General features: G+C 49.6%; 1 protein-coding gene across 1 annotated transcript in view; it reads left to right on the top strand.

Annotated features, from left to right (window-relative positions):
• Window positions 1–20,532, top strand: part of LOC115271385 (venom factor-like) — a 70,857-nt gene that overhangs the window by 30,467 nt on the left and 19,858 nt on the right. The window contains exons 10-16 of the mRNA XM_029913697.1: window positions 12–151; window positions 891–1,103; window positions 11,300–11,366; window positions 11,857–11,943; window positions 12,695–12,898; window positions 14,503–14,578; window positions 15,982–16,141. Coding sequence (XP_029769557.1) covers window positions 12–151; window positions 891–1,103; window positions 11,300–11,366; window positions 11,857–11,943; window positions 12,695–12,898; window positions 14,503–14,578; window positions 15,982–16,141 — 947 coding nt within the window. The remainder of the gene's footprint in view (window positions 1–11; window positions 152–890; window positions 1,104–11,299; window positions 11,367–11,856; window positions 11,944–12,694; window positions 12,899–14,502; window positions 14,579–15,981; window positions 16,142–20,532) is intronic.

The raw sequence follows: 20,532 nt of genomic DNA, 5'->3' as shown, positions 1-20,532 counted from the left end.
CCCCATTGCAGGGATCTGTGTGGCTGACCCCTATGAGATAAAAGTAACGAAAGATTTTTTCATTGACCTCCATCTGCCCTACTCTGTAGTGAGGAATGAGCAGGTGGAAATCCGGGCTATTCTCTACAACTATCAGTACCAAACAATTAAGGTAAGCTTACCGCCTCATCGGGCTCTGCAATGGACCTGAGGTGTCAATGCTTTGACAGACAGCCAAACCAAAACAAAATGGTGGAAGGCTTGTTCTTCTAGGGCCTGATCCCGTTGGAGCTGGACACCCTGGTCTCTCATTGACCTTGTTGAGTGCTCAGCACCTTGCAGGATCAGGGCTATGGAATCCACCCAGTTAAGAACATAAGAATGGCCAGACTGGGTCAGACCAATGGTCCATCTAGCCCAGTATCCTGTCTTCTGACAGGGGCCAGTGCCAGGTGCTTCAGAGGGAATGAACAGAACAGGTAATCATCAAGTGATCCATCCCCTGTTGCCTATTCCCAGCTTCTGGCAAGATTGCATGATACAGAGGGAGGTAAATAAATACCCTTCTGTCTGCCATTCTTCTCTGGCTGGGCCTCAAATCTGTGAGTGGGTACCAGGCTCAGAGCTTTCTGCTGACTCACACCAGTAGCCAGACCAGGTGGGTCTCATTACTTCCACTCAGGAACACCACAGGCTGAGGGCCTCTCTGAGGCAGGACAGAACTAGAGTGAGTCGTGAAGGGCCTCTCAGGAAGGAGGTCAGGATATAGTCATGTGCTTTGTAAGTACAGTCCTGTCTGTTATTTATTAAGATTAAAGGCAAACTCCAGTCAGAGGGTACATTTTGGATCAATGCCCTACAGTGTCATGGTGGGCAGACTGCCTGCTCATGAATCTCTGTTCTCTTCTCAGGTCCGGCTGGAGCTGCTGCACAACCCAGTTTTCTGCAGCGCATCCACTTCCAAGGCTAAATACCGGCAGATCCTTGACATCAAAGCCAAGTCCTCCCTGGCCGTGCCATTAGTGATTGTCCCTTTGCAGCTGGGATCTCACTACATTGAGGTCAAGGCAGCAGTGTGGGGCAGTTTTGTGTCTGATGGCGTGAGGAAGAAACTGAAGGTTGTGGTAGGTATCAGGTGACCGGGGGGGGGGGGGGGATGTCTGCTGGATGGCAAGAGGCTGGAGGCCAGATTGGCTGGCTTCTGGAATCGGTGCTGTCCCTTAACCTGTTAAATTAACACCCTGCATCTCCATCCTCGTCTCACTTCCTCCCCTCCCTGGTGGCAACTACAGCAGGGCTGGGGCTGGCCTGGTTATCTTGCACTCGATCCTCTGAGCCGTCATATAAGAGACCTAGGTTCAGTTACTCAGGACCGGGGTCTTGCTCCTTGGACCAGTGGGTGCTGGAATCAGTGCACCCAGGGAGAACCTCATATCACTTGGCAGAGAGAGCTGAGCAAAGGAGCAGCATTGGTGGGTTGTGAAGGGTGTCCCATTGGCCTGTCCCAGGAGATCACTGTAATGCTGGGTGAGAGGAAGATCCTCCACTGCAGATCAGGGCATAGAAAAGTCCTTGAGGGAGGTCACAGAGCAATGATAGAATGAATTGAGCTTCTCACTTCCTCGCCTTGCCAGACTCTGTAGTCCAGATTCATAAGAATGGCCATACTGAGTCAGACCAAAGTCCATCTAGCCCAGTATCCTGTTCTTAAGGCTAAATTCCACTCTGGCACTTCTAGTGCAGAAGGTGGGGGCCCGCAAGGATTCTAAAAATTAATACTTGCCACTCCAGGCTTGTATTAAACTCCCAGAGTTACAGCTTTTCTCTGACCTTGGCTTGGTAAACGCTGCCACCACCCAAATGCAAAAAAAGCCCCCTTGAACTCAGGAAGGAACATTTGGGAATTCCTCCCTGTGGGGTACTCTCAAGCCCTTTCACCCCTCTTCCCCCTTCCCCCCTCGGGAAGAGTTGAGAAAAAAAACAAAGGAAATTAGTTGTAGCCACCAGCTAATCAAACAGCAGAAGCACAAACCTCTTAGGACACAAAAATCCAAATACTTCTTAAAAAACGGTAAATTTTATTAAAAACAAAAGGAAGAAAATACATCTGGAACTTAGGCTTTTGCTAGATTTTAAAAGAGCAATTCCAAAAATTAAGCACCCAAACTAGCTTTCTTGGGGGTTCAGCTTAAAGGTTACAAACAAACAAAAGCATCAGGGTTTAGCACAGAGGAGATCCAAAAGCCCAAATAAGAAATAAACTTGATTGTGTCTAACTAAACATTCCCTATCCAAATAATTTCTTCTAGGTATGGAAGATACTTTTTCATACCTGGTTCAAACCTTACATAGGATTGCTGCTCCGTGTCCCTCCAGCCCAGAGAACAACAGACAAAAGGAAAGTTTCTTTCTCAGTTTAAAAAGTTCTAGCCTTCCCATTGGCTCTTTTGGTCAGGTGCCCACTTCTTTTCTTTTACCTGTGAGCTTGTTAACCCTTTACAAGTAAAGCAAGCAGAGAACAGCTGTCAAGAGGGATTTTACAGCTAACTGGCTGGCTGGGTGTCCATCAAAGGGAGCTATCCCTCCACTTTATTTATCACCCCCACCCCCAAATCAGAGATGGTGCTGGTCAGCCTGGTTCAGGTCAGGTCCACACCGCCTGGGATTTTTTCCTGGAGGTTTAGGAAGCAGAGTTAATAAGATACACGCACCTCTAATTTTACTAATAATTACATGAAGAACTAAACAGTACTTTTTACATTTCAAGGATTACAATGACTTAGAATACAGGGACATTTTTACCCGGCTGATTCTGGGAAACCTTTCCGAGAGAGTACATCAGCCTCTTTGTTAGAGGCTTCTGAGGTGTGTTGTATTTCAAAATCAAAGTTTTGAAGAGCTAAACTCCACCGAAGACGTTTTTTGTTAGTCTCTTTGACTGTGTGAAGCTACTTCAGTGCAGCATGGTCAGTCTGCAGGTGGAACCGCCATCCCCAAATGTATGGGCGTAGCTTCTCCAGAGCGTACACAATGGCATAACATTATTTTTCTGAGACCAACCAGTGGCTTTCCCTCTCAGAAAGTATTTTGCTGAGAAACACGACAGGATGGAATTGTTGATCTGGTCCTTCCTGCATTAAAACTGCTCCTACACCACGCTCAGGCATCTGTGGTTACGATGAAGGGTTGATTGAAGTTTGGGGCCCTTAGTACAAGGTCAGACGTAAGGGCCGCCTTAATCTGGTTAAAGGCTTTCTGACACTTCTCAGTCCACTGAACTGCATTTGGCTGTTTTTTCCTGATCAGGTCTGTCAGTGGGGTGGCAATTTGGATGTAGAGTGGTACAAATCATTGGTAATACCTGGCCAAGCCCAAGAAGGATTGGACCTCCTTCTTTGACTTAGGGACAGGGCAATTTTGGATAGCATTTACCTTAGCCTGGTGTCCAAGGTACGTTACCCTGTTTAGGCCTATTTGACACTTTTTGACCTTAACGGTTAATCCTGCCTCCCTTATGTGCTGGAAGATAGCTTGGAGATGTTCCATGGGTTCTGCCCATGAATCTGAGAATATAGCCACATCGTCGACGTAGGCGACTGCAAATTCCGCAAATCCATCCAGAAGGTTATCTACCAACCACTGGAAGGTGGTGGATGCATTTCACAGTCCGAAAGGGAGCACATTAAATTCATACACCCCTACATGGGTGATGAAGGCTGACCTTTCCTTGGCTGGGTCATCTAGCGGCACTTGCCCCTTAGTTAAGTCTAAGGTGGAGCACTGGGCACATCCCAGTTTCTCCAGTACCTCATCTGTGCATGGCATTGGACAGTTTTCTGGGTGAGTTACAGCATTTAGCTTATGGTAGTCCACACAAAAGCGGATGTCCCCATCTGGATTGGGAACCAGAACCACTGGAGAGGCTCATGCACTCTTAGAGGGGCGGATTACACTCATCTGTAACATGTCCTTGATCTCCCTTTCTATTGCGGTTTTGGCTTGAGGAGCCATCCAGTAGGGTTGGGCTCTAATTGAGCGAGCATCACTTGTGTCAATGGAGTGGTACGCCCGTTCTGTCCATCGTGGGGTGGCTGAAAACATTGGCGTGAAGTTGAGGCATAGCTGCTGGATTTGCTGTCGCTGCTTACGCCCAAGGGTGATGGAAAGGCTCACCTCTTCTATGCCACCATTGCTTTTTCCGTCATAGTAGACTCCTTCAGGCCACTCAGTGTTGTCTCTCTCCTAGGCTGTAAACTGGAGAACCTTGAATTCTCAGGGAATAAAAGGGCTTTAGACAATTAACATAGTATACTTTAGGTTTTAGGGTAGAGTCTGGCAACGGTATGAGGTAATTAACAGCTCCCAGGTGCTCTTGAACCATAAATGGCCCCTCCCACAACGCTTCCATCTTATTGGCCTGGAGCAATTTCAGGACCATGACTTGGTCACCTACTCTGAAGGAACGCTCTCTGGCATGTTTATCATACCAGGCCTTTTGCTCTTGTTGAGCATCCTGTAGGTTTTTCCAAACAAGGCTTAGAGAGTCCTTGAGGGTGCTTTGCAGGTTGGTTACAAAGTCCAAAATGTTAGTTCCTGGAGAAGATGTAACCCCCTCCCATTGCTGCTTCACCACCTATAATGGCCCCGTAACTTTGTGGCTGTAAACGAGTTCAAAGGGTGAAAATCCCAAACTGGGATGTGGTACAGCCCTGTGGGCAAAGAGCAACTGCTGCAACACTAGGTCCCAATCACTGGAGTGCTCATTCATGAATTTATGTATCACGGCCCCCGAAGTCCCATTAAACTTCTCCACTAGGCCATTCGTTTGATGGTGGTCAGGGGGGCAACCAAGTGGTTCACCCCATGAGCTTCCCAAAGACGTTTCATGGTCCTTGCCAGGAAGTTAGTTCCCGAATCCATAAGGATGTCGGAGGGCCAACCTACCCTGGCAAAAATGTCTGCCAATGCCTGGCTAATGCTTTTAGCCCTGGTGTTGCTTTGAGCTACAGCTTCCGGCCATCGAGTGGCAAAATCCATGAAAGTCAGCATATACTGCTTTCCTCTGGGTGTCTTCTTAGGGAAAGGACCTAGAATATCCACAGCTACGTGCGGAAATGGAACCTCAATGATGGGGAGTGGCTGGAGAGGGGCCTTGACCTGGTCGTGGGGCTTTTCCACCCTCTGGCACACCTCACAAGACCAGACATAGGTAGAAACGTCCATGCCTTTTTCCTCCCAGTGGAATGTCTTCCCCAAACAGTCCTTGGTCCTGTTTACCCCAGCATGGCCACTAGGGTGATCGTGGGCTAAGCTCAAGAGCTTTTCCCTATACTTAGTTGGAACTACCAAGTGTCTCTGAGGATACCAGTCCTCCTTGTGCCCACCAGAAAGGGTCTCCTTGTATAAGAGTCCTCCTTCTATAACAAACCTGGACCTATTAGAAGAGCTGAGAGGTGGTGGGTTGCTCTGTGCCGCCATCCAAGCTTCCTTGAGTCTTCCATCTGCTTCCTGCTCTGCCTGGAACTGCTCCCTTGATGCTGGAGACATTAGTTCCTCGCTGGGTTATGGACGTGGGCTTGGTCCCACTGGAAGCGATACAGGTGATGGGGTTGTTTCTGTCAACTGTGATCCGCTCTCCGCTGGTGCACTAGGTGGTATTTCAGGCTCCAGTTGAGCCTCTTGCGCCGGTTTAGCTGCTGCTGGTGCAGGCTCTGTGGCGCCCTTTGGTGCTGGCTCCCTTGACTCTGGTCGGGTTGCAAGCATTGGCTCTGGTGCTGACTGCTCCACCCGTTCCGATCCTTGGGCTGGTTCTGGCTCGGTCCTAGGAACTGGATCTACAACTGCTGCCTTAGACTTTGGTTTGGGGTCTGGTTCCACCACCTCTGGCTGGGTTCCTGTAGGAGGCTGAGGAATGGAGTTAGGTGTGGAGGCCTGTTTAGCCTGGCTGCGGGGGACCAACCCCACCCTTTTCGTTAGCCTTACATGGTTGGCTAAGTCTTCTCCCAGCAGCATGGGAATGGGATCATCGTCATAGACTGCAAAAGTCCATATTCCTGACCAGCCCTTGTACTGGACAGGCAACTTGGCTGTAGGCAAGTGTCATGAATATAGGGGGAAGGGTAGCAACCTTTATGTATGCAGTAGCATAAAATCCCTCCTTGGCAACTGTACTGGATTGCCTTACCTGTAAAGGGTTAAGCAGTTCAAATAACCAAGTTGGCACCTGACCAGAAGAACCAATGAGAAAAGAAGATACTTTCAAATCTGGGGGGGAAGGATTTATTTGTTGTTCTGTGGGTTGTTTCCTCTCTGGACGGAGGGAAAAACCAAGCAGGTACAATATCTCCTGAAAAATATACCTGGAATAATCCATATAAAAGCACAGAAACTGTGAGTAGGGCAAGGAAATCGTGAAGTTATCTCTTGTTTTGGCTGAATTTTGGTGAATTTTCCTATGCTACAGAGGTAGTTTCATTCCTGTTTTTGTAAAAAGCGACAAAGAGTCCTGTGGCACCTTATAGACTAACAGACGTATTGGAGCATAAGCTTTCGTGGGTGAATACCCACTTCATCGGATGCATGTAGTGGAAATTTCCAGAGGCGGGTATAAATATGCAGGCAAGAATCAGTCTAGAGATAACAAGGTTAGTTTAATCAGGGAGGATGAGGCCCTCGGTGTTCACACCTCAACTGCTAGAAGAGGGCCTGTGGTTCTTTTACTTTTTTCTTTATAAGAAAAGTTCTTCTTTTAAGAACCTGATTGATTTCAGTGTCCTAAAGACAAAGGGTCTGGTTGAGCTCACGTTGCTAAGGCAACTGGTTGGTATTTTATTCTCAAGCCTCCCCAGGAAAGGGGGTGAAGGGGCTTGGAGGGATATTTTGGGGGGATAGGGATTCCAAGTGACCCTTCCCTGAATTTTTGTGTAAATCACTTGGTGGTGGCAGCACTATACCGTCCAAGGACAAGAAAAGGAATTTGTGCCTTGGAGAAGTTTTAATTTAAACTGGTAGAATATAAGCCTAGGGGGTCTTTCATGCGGGTCCCCACATCTGTACCCCAGAGTTCAGAGTGGGGGGGTATCCTGACAGCAAGTTAAAAGAGTTGGCCTTAAAAGGTTGCACCGTCACTTGGGCCTCTGGGTCAATGAATTTGGGGTCCACCAGGGATTGGTGGATAGCTGACACCTGTGCGCCAGTGTCTCTCCATGCAATAATCTTCTCCTGCCCACATTCACAGTTCTTCATTGAGTGATTGCTCATGTGTATTCCCGTAGCGACCCCTGGAGTGGCACCTCCATGGCGCGGTATAAGGGGCGCTACGCGCTCCTCCCACCCTCAGTTCCTTCTTGCCACCAGTGAAGGTGCTTCAGAACTGCTCTGCTCCAGCTTGTCTGCAGTGTCCCTCCAGAACTCTTGTTCGTTCAGTGTAGTAGTACCTGTAGTTGAAGTTAGCTTAGTTTAGTGTAGTTTAGTTTAGTTTAGTGCGCCTGGGCCAGGGCATGCCCCATGCCCCGGGTTTTAAGTTGTGTGACACTTGTAGGCGGCCTTCCACCCGCTGGTGCAGGGGCACACGGTCTTCTTGCATGCTATGACTGGCTGATTCCTTAAGGTGTTCCATAAGGATAAGGTCCAGCTCCGCCCTCATCCTTCGTTCCTCCCGAAGATGGTCTCCGCCTACCACATGGGTCAGGACATTTTCCTGCCGGTCCTCTGCCCCAAGCCCCATGCCTCCAGTGAGGAGCGCTGCCTCCACACGCTGGATGTTAGATGGGCTCTGGCCTTTTACCCGGAGTGGACTAAGCCGTTCAGGAAGTCTTCGCAGCTGTTCATCGCCTAGGCCGGAAGCATGAGGGGTCGGCCGATCTCCACTCAGCGGCTCTCTGACTGGATCACCTCGTGCATCCGTACCTGTTACGATCCATACCTGTTATCCCCCCACCGTTGATTGTGAGGGCACATTCAATTAGGGTGCAGGCCTCGTCGGCTGCCTTTTTAGTCCATGTCCCCATTCAGGACATTTGTAGGGCTGCCACATGGTCTTCAGTTCACACGTTCACCTCTCATTATGCAATCGTCTCCCAGACCAGGGAAGACACCGGGTTCGGCAGGGCTGTGCTCCGTCCTGAGAGTTTGTGAACTCCTACCCATCTCCAACAGATATAGCTTGGAATCACCTATTGTGGAATACACATAAGCAATCACTCGAAGAAGAAAAGACAGTTACCTTTTCCGTAACTGGTGTTCTTCGAGATGTGTTGCTCATGTCTATTCCGCATCCCGCCCTCCTTCCCCTCTGTCGGAGTTGTCTGCCAAGAAGGAACTCAGGGTGGGGGGAGTGTGCAGCGCCCCTTATACCGCACCGTGGAGGCGCCACTCCAGGGGTAGCGGGGGGCGCTCCCCCCCACGGGTACTGCTAGGGGAAAAACTTCAGTCACCAGTACACATGGCAAGCACGCACACCTATTGTGGAATACACATGAGCAACACATCTCGAAGAACACCAGTTATGGAAAAGGTAACTCGGGGGGTATTTACGAGGCATCTGGGCCTGAGGGCTCTCGGTGTGTCTCCGGGGTGATGAGTTGCAGTCGGTTGGTGCTGTTGGGGCAGTTGGCCTTCACATGCCCCAGCTCATTACATTTGAAGCATTGCCCAGCTGACTGTGGGCTGGGGCGAGGTGGGTGATTGGAGAGTGGGGTGGTGGGACGAGAGCATCTGGGGTCTCCCTGGCTGTGTGGAGGGTTCCTCCTTGAGAGGTGGGGCTTTGGGCTGACCTTGATGGTGGGGTGTTGTCTCGGGTTGCCCCTTCTGGTATTTTCATAGATTCATAGATTCATAGATTCTAGGACTGGAAGGGACCTCGAGAGGTCATCGAGTCCAGTCCCCTGCCCGCATTTGCTCCAATTGCTACTAGCTTTCTTCTACGCCACCTCCACCCATTTGGTTCCGATCTCCCCCGCCTCGGTTACAGTTTTGGGCTTCCCATCTAGGATGTACCTTTCTATTTCCTCAGGAACACCCTCTAAGAACTGCTCCATTTGCATTAGGAGAGACAGATCTTCCAGAGATTTAACACAGATTTATCCAGGCATCCCAGATTTTTACAATGTGGTAGACATGTTGGGAAAATGCCACGTCTGGTTTCCACCTTAGGGTTCTGAACCGCCAATGGGCATGCTTGTGTATTAGCTCCATTCTAATTCTGGCCTTTTGTTTAAAAAGTTCGTACTTGTTCATGTGTGCTTTAGGCATTTCAGCTGCCATCTCTGCTAAGGGTCCACTGAGCTGTGGCCTTAGCTCCACCATATACTGGTCTATAGGGGTGTTGTACCCAAGGCAGGCCCTTTCAACATTTTCTAAGAAGGCCTCTGTATCATCGCCTACCTTGTATGTGGGGAATTTCTTAGAATGGGGAGCGGTACTTGGTTGATCCAGGTTAGCCTTTTCCACCTCTAAGCGCTTTAGCTCCATTTCCGCCTCCAAGCGCTTCATTTCTAAGCGCTTCTCCTCTCTCCTCTCCTACCTGCCAGCGCTTCGCCTTCGCTTCCAAGATCTTTGCCTCCAAGTGCTTCTCCTCCACTTCCAAGCACTTCATCTCGAAGAAATTCCTTTCTGCCTCAGTTAGAACTCGGCCTGAGTTAAAGGCAACCCTCCATCTTGGCAATTGGATCTTGGGTTAGGGAGGGCTGACCCTTCCCTCCTGGGAAGTTCCCGGTCCCCCATCCTTTCCCTGTATTTCTGTCATGGAGCTGGATGTCTGGGCTTGATCTGGGTCTGTCTTCTCCATGGCATGCTGCTTTGGGAAGACTGGTTTATCTAGGGTTTCGGTGCCTGACCGTAACCTCGTGCACAGGCTGCCCTACTCTAGCCTAGCTATTTCATTGCCACAAAGCTAGAAAAAAAATAAACTGCTTCTTGGACTCCCTGGCTTTGCAGGCTAATCCTTTGGTGTGCCTGTTCCCCCTAAGGAAGCAAAGAAAAGAAAGAAAAAAAACCTCCCTGGCTTTTAAGCAGCCAAAAGGAAAAATGTGTCCTTTTAAAATCCCGAGGTCTGTGCTTCTGGTTCAGAATGATCCCACCGCTCTGCCACCATGTCAGGGCTGAATCCCCACGCTGGCACTTCGAGTGCAGAAGGTGGGGGCCCGCAAGGATTCTAAAAATTAAAACTTGCCACTCCACTTCTCTGACCTTGGCTTGGTAAATGCTGCCACCACCCAAATTAAAAAACAAAAAACAAAAAAACCCAACAACAACCCTTGGACACAGGAAGGAGCACTTGAGAATTCTTCCCTGTGAGGTACCCTCAAGCCCTTTCACCCCCCCCCAACTCTGGGGAAGAGTTGAAAAAGAAAGAAAACAAAAGAAATTAGCTGTTGCTACCAGCTAATCAAACAACATGCACAAACACCAAAAATCCAATCCTGTTCTTCAAAAAAGTAAATTTTAATTTTAAAAGAGCAATTCCAAAAATTAAGCACCCAAACTAGTTTTCTTGGGGGTTCAGCTTAAAGGCTACAAGCAAACAGAAGCATCAGGGGTTAGCACAGAGGAGATCCACAAGCCAAAATAAGAAATAAACCTGATCGGGTCTAACTAAATCCAAATGATTTCTTCTAGGTATGGAAGATACTTTTTCATATCTGGTTCAAACCTTCCACAGCATTCCTGCTTATAGCCTTGTTGCTACGTGTCCTGGCAGCCCAGAGAACAACAAACAAAGAGAAAGTTTCTTTCCCAATTTTTAAAAGTTCAAGCCTTCCCATTGGTTCTTTTGGTCAGGTGCCAACTTTTTTTTCTTTACCTGGGGGACTTTTTAACCCTTTACAGGTAAAGCAAGTAGAGAACAGAGTTAACTGGCTGGCTGGGTGCCCATCAAAGGGAGCTACCCCCCCCCCTTCTTTTATCATACCTGTCTTCCAACAGTGGCCAATGCCAGGTGCCCCAGAGGGAATGAACAGAACAGGGAATCATCAAGTGATCCATCCCGTCGCCCATTCCCAGCTTCTGGCAAAAATCCCTCCTGTTCATCTGTGGTGTAATCAGTGGTGTTATGCTAGGGATGAATTAGGCCTAGGGACTTCTCCTTGGATGCATCCTAACCAGGATCCAAAATGAAAGGGGACGCTGCCTGAGGTTGAGGACAGATTCCAGACTTATTGGGATGGAGCCTGATCTCAGTTTCACTTGAGCGCTGACTTCCAGTGGAGTCACTCCTGATTCACGTTGATCACAAGATCAGCAAGTCACTCACCTTTTCCTACTGCTCTTCATTGTCTCTGAATGCTACTGTGCTTACTATGCTCTTGTCATTCCTTTCTAGCCTGAAGGGATGCGGATGACCAAAACAATTATGTCTGTCGTATTGGATCCATCTGCGAAAGGAGCAGGTGAGTAGACGCACTGCTTTGTGTTTACATGGCGCCTCTCATCCTGAAGGTCTCAAAGAATTCCACAATCTATATCTAAGTGAAGGCATCTCTGTTTTTGGAGCCCTTGTATCTAACCCAAACCCTTAATCGAATCTGCAGAAAACTTCCCTGAAAAATTCTACCCTGGCATCTGATCGTGCGTGGGAGATTTCAGAGGGATTGGTTTCGTGTTGGCTGAGATGGAGGTCAAAACCAGGCTCATCGCCAAAGACTAGAATCAGCAATATGCAGAGCAATTCAGCTGCCACTGAAATGCAGCCACCTCTGCCTGCCCCGTATTCATAGCTTCCTGATTCCTATCTCAGCTGCCCCCTCCCTCCCTTTGCCCTAGCATGTCAGTGGATTGTGCAGGGCTCTCTATGAGCGTTGTAGAGTATTATTCAAGGACCTGCAGCAAAGCTCAGCTGTCTGGACGGATGGCATTTCAGTGTCTGTCCTTCCTTTTCAGGGGGAGTCCAGGAAGTGAAGGTGAAAGCGGCAGATATAGATGACATGGTTCCAAACACAGAATCGGAGACCAAAGTCAGAATACAAGGCAAGGGCCTCTGATTTGAAAGTGTTTTATGCTTTAGAAACAGTGAAGGGAGCAATGAATTCTTCCCTGGTAGCCACACTCGCAGGAGGTGGACTGATTACCCACTTGGTTCTGTTACAACTGTCTACGTGCACTATCGAGCATTAATGACCAAGATACAGCAAAGTCGTTGTCGGCATGTCGGCATGTAAGCAAGGTGCTCTCGGGAGAGACATGTGCACAGAAATAAGGAGCACCCAGGGGGCAGCCTATGTCTCTGGACAGGATGGCCTAGTGGTCTGAGCCCTTGCTTAGTATTTGGGAAGCCTGAGTTCAAAACCTTGTTCTTCCACAGATGTTCCTGGTGACTTCGGGCAGCTCCCTTAACCTGTCTGTGCTTCAGCTCCCCATCTGTAAAATATGGATAATAGTCCTTCCTTTGTCCCCATTTAGCTCGACCAGCAAGGGCTGGTGCTTTCACAGTTGAAGTATCCAGGTTCTATCTCCACTGCTGGCAGGGCTGGAGTGAAGTAGCCTAGGAGGGCTTGGTGAGAAATGCTCAGAGCATTGCGGGGACCTTGTCAGCACACAGGGACCGGAACAATTGTTGCTGGGTTAGAATCCAACCTTCATGGGGTTTGGGTGTGCTCAGCACCATGCCGGACTGAGCTCTCAATCTGCCACTGCTCGCAGAGAGGTCTGTCTGTCTCTCTGTCCCCAGCAGCTCCTGCTCTCTGTGCTCGAATTCACGCCGTGTTATTTCCTTGGCCAGGAAACCCTGTGACAATCATTGTCGAAAACTCCATCGACGGGGCCAACCTGAAGCACCTCATTGTGACGCCGTCTGGCTCCGGGGAAGAGAACATGATCGGCATGACCCCCCCCGTCATCGCCACCATCTACCTGGACAGCACCGAGCAGTGGGAAAGGATTGGGGTGGAACGCAGGGCGGAAGCCATCAAGTTGATCATGCAAGGTAAGTACTTCTCATGCCAGACTGCAAATCTCTCTTCAGGCTCGCGTTAGGGACACAGGACTGGCCCCGAGGTCCATCTAGCCCAGTAGCCTGTCTCGGAGAGTGGCTGGTACCAAATGCTTCAGAAACCTCCCTTTAAGCACATTGGGCAATAGAGAGTCCAGGGATCAGGCAGGTAGCCTGGCACTCAGGAGACACCAGTTCAGTTCCCTGCTCTGCCACAGACTCCTGGTGTGATGTTGGGCAAGTCACTTAATTTCTCTGTGACTCCATTTCCCCCCTGCAAACGGGGAAAGTTGCAGTGCCCTGCTGCACAGGGGGGTTGTGAGGGTAGACGGCAGGAGCTCCGCAAGCTCCCACCGGCACCTGGAGCGTGGCCCTGCTCCCACTCTGCCCTTCCCCACGAAGCCCCGCCCCTGCTCTGATCCTCCCCCTGTGGGCCCACCCACGTGCCACCCGGAGGCCCTGCCCCACTAGGCTTCTACCCCTTGAGGCCTTGCCCTTGCTCCACCTCTTCCCACCCCCATTCTGCCGCTCACTCCTCTCCGCCCTCTCCTCCCCCGTCACTCACCCATAAGGCAGGAAAAAAGTGGGAGGGGCCATGTCCCTCTGGCCCCCGCTGTTCGGCGCCCCTGGTAGTTACATTGAAGTTTGTGAGGCACCCTGGTACTATGGGAATGGGGGCCAGACAAGCCCCTAAAATAGAGAGAGAATCTGCCTCCCACTTTAGGTCTCTTACTCCCTTTAGAGGTTGGTTTAAGACCTGAAGCATGAGGTTTAATATCCCTCCCACAATGTATGTTGGTATTAGTCATTATAACTCTGAATAGATCTTCCTATGTAGACAAATGTCCAACCCCGTTTTCAGTCCTGGTAGGCTTTTGGGCTCCTGTTCATTCCGGGAGATGGGATGGTAGTGGGGTGGACACCATTTACCCACAGTTTAAATCTATGTCAGGTAGCGAGGAAGGATAGAGAATCTCATGATGATTGAGAGAACTTGGTAGGTTTCAGCCTAGCTCCTGAAGGAACAGGTGTCCCTTTCCCTACACCCCGGGCCCCTTTGTGGGCCGCCTACATTAGGTGCGGAGTCTGAACTACAAACATCCCATCCCTTAAGCTTTTACAATATGGGGAAACTGAGGCAGGCAGTGACTTACCCAACAGCACATTATGCAATGAGTGACAGAACTGAGAACTGAACCCAGGAGTCCTGACTCACAGCACCTTGCTCCAAACACTAACTCACCGTCCCCTCCCCTCCCCGAGCCTGGCATAGAACCCAGGCATCCCTCCTCCCAGGTTCCCATACACTGTAATCACTTGACTCCACTCCCACCCCGAAGGGAGGATTCATGCTGGTGAGGAATGGGGCAGTGTCCATGCCAATCAGCTTCCCCACCAGACAGGTTTCTGCCTTTGCTTCCCTTGAGTTGCTGTGCTGTGTCCCTCCTGAGAGACGCCTGCAGAAAAAGGGAGAGCCACACAACTCAGACAGCCGCGGCAGGGGTCACAGCTCTGACTTTGTTTGCCTTACGCATGTAAAGTCCTCATTAGACACTCGCCAGACATCGCACAGCTCCTTCTTACTCTCCCTGTTTCAGGTTACACGCAGCAGATGGTTTACAAAAAACCCGACTTCTCATACGCTGCTTTCAAAGACCGGCCAGCAAGCACTTGGTGAGGACAGTGGGTTTTCTAATGCACCCTCTTGATCAGCGTTAGCCTGACCCTACACATGCAATATGTGAGCCAGAGCAAGTCAGTCTCCAGCCCAAAACCAGAGGGCAAAGGTCAACACACACAATGGGAAAAAAATACCCAATCCAACTCCCACAGACGGCAATGGAAAGACGCCCAAAGATATGAGAGGCACCTGGCAGGTTTTACAAAATCACCTAAGCACAGTAGGGGCTTAATTCCCTTTGAAAGTCAATGGGATTTGGGTGTCTAACTCACTTAGGCACTTTGGTAAATCCCGTTAGGTGCCTATTTGCATCTTTAGGTGCCTAAATACCTTGTAAATGTGGCCTCCAGTGATTTCAGTGACAGTTCAGTGTGGGCAAGCGGAGGACTTGAGGAATTGGGAATGAATAAAGCGAAGATTTAGTCATGGGTATTTTTAGTAAAAGTCATGGACAGGCCACGGGCAATAAACAAAAATTCACAGCCAATGGCCTGTCCATGACTTTTACTAAAAATACCCCGTCAGGGTGTCACACCCCTGACTAATTCTTAGCTGCTCCTAGGGCGCCACTGATCTGGGGGTCCCCGGGGTGCTGCTGCTCTGGGGGTCCCCGGAGTGCCGCTGCTCTGGGGGTCCCTGGGGGCTGACAGCTGGCTCCTGCTCCGGCGGTGGGGGCTGACTGCATCCGGCCGCCCGCTGTTCCGAGGCCCCTGGGGACTGCTCTCCGAAGGCCTCTGGGGCTGCCCCCGGCTGCTGCTCCAGCCGCTGCTCAGACAACCCCCAGGGTGGCCCCTGGGACTGCTGCTGCTCAGGGGGTCCCCAGACGCCCCCGGGACTGATGCTTGGGCGGTCCCCTGGGCCAGCCACACCAGCCGCTGCATCTGTGGAAGTCACGGAAAGTCACGGAATCTGTGACTTCCACGACCTCCATGACAGATTCGCAGCCTTAGTAATGAACTCCAGGTCCTTTCACTTTTAGGTGGCTAGTTTGTAGCTGGCTCAGACTAACCGTTACATCTTGACGGCTGTTCACTGGCTTGTGTGAAGTTGAGTTTGATGACTCTCCAGTCCAGTTCCCAGTGGCCAGCTGTCCACAGCGGGCCCCCAACCCCACCATCCTGGTCATACCACTGCAGGCGGCGTGAGCTCGGTACATCTCAAGTAGAGCTGGCCGTAATAAGGAGCAGTGTCTGGATGCGCTTTTCCGGACAAGCGGTGACATTTTCCCTAGCTCCATGCTCACTCAGGTTACCATAAACTGACTCACATGAACCTCACTCCATTTATTGCTGTGAATCGTCTTAACTCATACCTGAGTGCAGACGGTCCAGCTTTCACACTGAAGGCAATTCCAGGAAGGCAGGAGTGACCGTGATGTGATTGATTCTGCCCTCAGGCTGACGGCGTACGTGGTGAAGGTCTTTGCCATGGCTAAGAAACTGGTGCCCATTGAAAACCAAGTTATCTGCGGGGCGGTGAAATGGCTGATCCTGGAAAAACAGAAACTGGATGGGGTCTTCCAAGAAGATGCCCTCGTAATCCACGGAGAGATGATTGTACGTGTTTCCTTTGACTTTTACACATCAATCACTACCCACCTCAATCATCACAGCAACTTGTTGGTTCATAATTCAAAGGGACGTCTTACTGGGCTATGTCCCAAAGTCTGTGCTCACGCTGACTGATCTCCTCTCTCTCTCTCTCGCATCAGTGGAACAATCCAGTGCAGTTACATGGGCAGCAGTGAATGGAGATTCAGGCCCAGTGGGCCAGATTGTATCTATGTAGTCCTTAGTGGACTTCATGGAGTCTTAACACTTCTCCCCTGTTGGGGGTAGATCATTTTTGGTTTTGTTGTTGTTCGGGGTTTAGGAGTGGAAGGGGGGGTCATTGTTGGAGCTAGGGGTGTCAGGGTTGGGATTTATGGGTGCCAGGATTTAGGGTGTGTCAGTGTTAGGGCTTATTAGGTAAAAGGGGGTGTCAGTATCAGGCTTTTGGGGGTGTCAGTGTCAGGCTTTTGGGGTGTCAGTGTTAGGGTTTAGGGTAGAAGGGGTTGTCAGAGTCAAGGTTTGGGGGTTTCAGTGTCAGGGTTTAAGGTGTAGAAGGGGTTGTCAGTATCAGGATTTAGGGGGCCTCGGTGCTAGGTTTTAGGGGTGTTAGTGGTGGGTTTAGGGGTCTCAGTATTTGGGTTTAGGGGTTTAAGGGGGTATCAGGGTTTAGCAGAGGTGCTGGAACTAGGGGTGCATGGGGGTGCTGCAACAACCCCTGGCTTGAAGTGGTTTCCATTATATACAGCAGCGGTGGCCAACCGGCAGCTCTGGAACCGCATGCGGCTCTTCAAAAGAAAATATGCAGCTCCTGCCAGGAGCCAACTCTGGGAAAAAAATGGTGGGTGCTCAGCACCCACCAGCAGCCCTATTAGTCCCCCACCCCTCCCGCCTGCCAGCGCCTCCTCATCAGCGCCTGCCCCTCCTGCCCGCCCGCCGCTGCAATCAGCAGTTTCGCAGCATTGCGGCTCTGGGAGGGAGGGGGAGGAGCGAGAAGCACCCAGCCCCCCTCCCTCCCTCATCCCCTCCTGCCGTGATCAGCTGTTTCGCGGTGTTGAGGCGGCTCGGGGGGGAGGGACGGGAGCTGGGTGCTGCGTCCTCGCTCTTCCTTCTCCCTCCCTGAGCCGCCTCAATGTCGAGAAACAGCTGATCGCAACAGGAGATGCTGGGGGAGGGAGGAGCGAGGACCCGGTGCGCAGCCTCCCCCCCTCCTCCTCCTCTGTCCCCTGGCCTGCTGCCCCTGTTTTGCACCAGGAGGCTCTGGGAGGGAGAGGGGGAGGAGCAAGGACACGGCTCACTGGGGGAGGAGGTGGAATGGGGCAGGAAGAGGCGGGGGTGGGGCAGGAGCAGGAAGGGGCAGGGTGGGGGTGGGGACTTGGTGAAAAGGGTGGAATGGGAGGCGGGGCCTGGGGCAGAGCCAGGTGTCCAGCAACCCCTGGCTGGAGCCTGGTCTCCTTCAATAAAGTACACAGCGACTACTAGCTGCTGTGGAAATATTTAATCAACATTTTTCTTACACGATCTAACAATGGAAGGCAAGTGCAAACGGAAAAGAAAATACACAGATGAAAATCAAGGCTTCCAGCAGGAGTGGGAGCATAAGTACTTTTTCGTTGAACGTAATGGTAAGGCCATGTGTCTTCTTTGCCAGACGTGTCTCTCTCAGTTCAAATCTTCAAACTTGCAGCGTCATTTCGCTTCTAGCCATGTACATATGGATCAAGAATTCCCACAAGGTTCTGAAAACTGAACGTTTTGAAAAAACAAACAGATGTAGAAGCCCAGTTCTTCACTGGATTTGCCAACTGATCGCAGACTGTAACGTTAGCCTCCTATTATGTGGCCTGGCACGTAGCCCGCGCAAAAAAGCCCTACTCTGAAGGCGAGTTTATAAAAATGTGCCTCACTGATGTGATTTCAATCCTGTCACCAGAGAACGAGAATCTACCGAAGAAAATTTCTAGCCTGCAGCTTTCATGCCACACAATAGAACACAGAATCTCCGACCTGAACAGTGACATCGAATCGCAACTGCACTTGCAACTTCAGCAGTGTGAGTTTTTGAGCATCGCTTTGGATGAGTTGTGCGATGTACAGGATAAACCTCAATTATCGGTATTTGTCCGCACTGTGTCTGATGACTGTGTTGTAAGGGAAGAACTCCTCCTGGATATCGTCCCACTAAAGGACAGAACTCGTGGACGAGATCTAAAGGAGTCATTGATGTTGTTAGCTGTGAAACACCACTTCTCTTTACAGAAGCTCACTGCCATTGCAACAGATGGGTCTCCATCCATGTGGGGATCTGTGAATGGATTAGTAGGGCTTTGTAAGTCTGACGAGAGCTTTCCCGAATTTTGGATATTTCACTGTATTATTCATTGGGAGCAACTGGTATCTAAAAATCTCAAATTTCATCACGTCATGAAACCAATCTTGCACATTGTGAATTTCATTTGCTCAAATGCATTCAATCACAGACAATTTCAAAATCTAATCGAAGAACTGGATGAAGACAATTTCCCTGCTGATTTGCCATTTCACTGCGCAGTTCGATGGCTCTCAAGAGGTAAAGTTATTTCCCGTTTTTTCGAGCTCCTGGAACCAGTAAAATTGTTTATGGAGGAGAATCAAAGAATACACCCTGAGCTTGCAGCTCCTGGGTGGGTTCTAGACTTGGCATTTCTTGCAGACATGCTGCTGCATTTGGATAAACTAAACATGGACTTAGAAGGAAAATTCCGGTTGCTGTCTCATCTAGTGCAAAGTGTATTTGCGTTCATGAACAAACTGCAGTTGTTTCACAGACAAATGCTTGAGGGAGAGCTGACACACTTTCCCTCAATGTCACAACTTCCAGACATATCAAAAGAAGATGCAGCAGAACCCCTAAAATGGAGCACAACTAGATATGTGAGCATGATTAAAGATCTTAAGGACAGTTTTGAGGAAAGATTTCAAGATTTGCAGCAGAAAAGACCTCAAATCAGTTTTCTGCTTGACCCTTTTAGTGTTGAAGTTACTGACGAAGCAACATCCCAGATGGAAATAATAGAACTTTTAGAAGATGACAGATTGAAATCTGTTCAGAAGACAGAGGGGACCCTTACTTTCTGGAAATCTGTACCAAAGGATAAATACTCCAACATCAGAGGTGCAGCCCTAAAATTAATCTCAATGTTTGCCTCGACCTATCTTTGTGAGTCTCTTTTCTCAACACTCAAACATGTGAAAACCAAGCACCAATCCATTTTGACAGACAGCCACTTAAGAGAACTGCTGCATGTGAACACAACTGAACACAAACCAGACTTCAAGGGAATTGTTGAAAGCAAAGATTGCCAGAAGTCCCACTAAGTAAAACATTAAGACAAGTTATTGTTATTATCGTTAACTATATATTATAAATGCATAATAAATATACATTATCAAATTATATAATGATTGTGTGTGTGTGTGTATATATATATATATATATATATATATACACACACACACACATATACATATACGTATATAATCATTACATAATACTATGGCTCTTTGGCAATGTATATTGGTAAATTCTGGCTCCTTCTCAGGCTCAGGTTGGCCACCCCGATATACAGGGTTACAGTTTGGTTCAATGGCTCTCAGCACCCCCACTATAAAAATTGTTCCAGCACCCTTGGGGTTTAGGGGTGTTGGGGTTTAGGGCTGTCAGTATCTAGGTTTAAGGGGTCTCAGTGTTAGGGTTTAGGGTAGAAGGGGGTGTCTGTGTCAGGGTTTATTAGATAGAAGGGGGTGGGGTTAGTGCTGTGAGTGTTGTTCTGGTGGTGGAGAGACGTCTCCAAAGGGGATAGTTTTGCAGCGTTTACTAAAGACACTTAGGCTCTGGCCTGGCTTGATCTCCCATGGGCATTGGTTCCCCAGCCAGATGCCCTCATCTGAGAATGCCTTGTCCTCACCTCTCATGTGCTTCATCCTGGGCTTAGTGATTTGCATTGCCCCAGAAGAGCGCAGCTGTCTTGGTGCTTCACAGGCCAAAGTTTGGTCTTTGATATCGCTGGGGCTCGATCCATTAACTGCACAGGAAGCTGCCTGGGAGCTAGTGACAGGACCTGAGCACCGGCCTGGTGAGCTAAATTCTCTCACGCTGGTTTAATACGAAGCATCTCTATTGACTTGGATGGAGTTCCTCCACACTGACAAAGGAGTAACTGACATCAGAACGTGGCCCATTGCACGACAGGTGTTCATTAGCCAAAAGGAGGTTCAGCGATAGGTCTAACCATGACTGAGAGTCCATTCTTGGGTACCTTTCTAGGAAGCATGTGTTCTGTTATAATTTCCAATGCTGAGGGCCTGGGATTAATTCTTTCTTTTCATGGTACTCGGGGGACTTTCTTATCCCAAATATG

This window comes from Terrapene carolina, unplaced genomic scaffold (assembly GCF_002925995.2).
Source record: "Terrapene carolina triunguis isolate 2854851 unplaced genomic scaffold, T_m_triunguis-2.0 Scaffold833, whole genome shotgun sequence".
Lineage (NCBI taxonomy): Eukaryota > Metazoa > Chordata > Testudines > Emydidae > Terrapene > Terrapene triunguis.
Note: the sequence above shows the minus strand (reverse complement) of the source record. Positions and strands in the feature narration are given on the sequence as shown.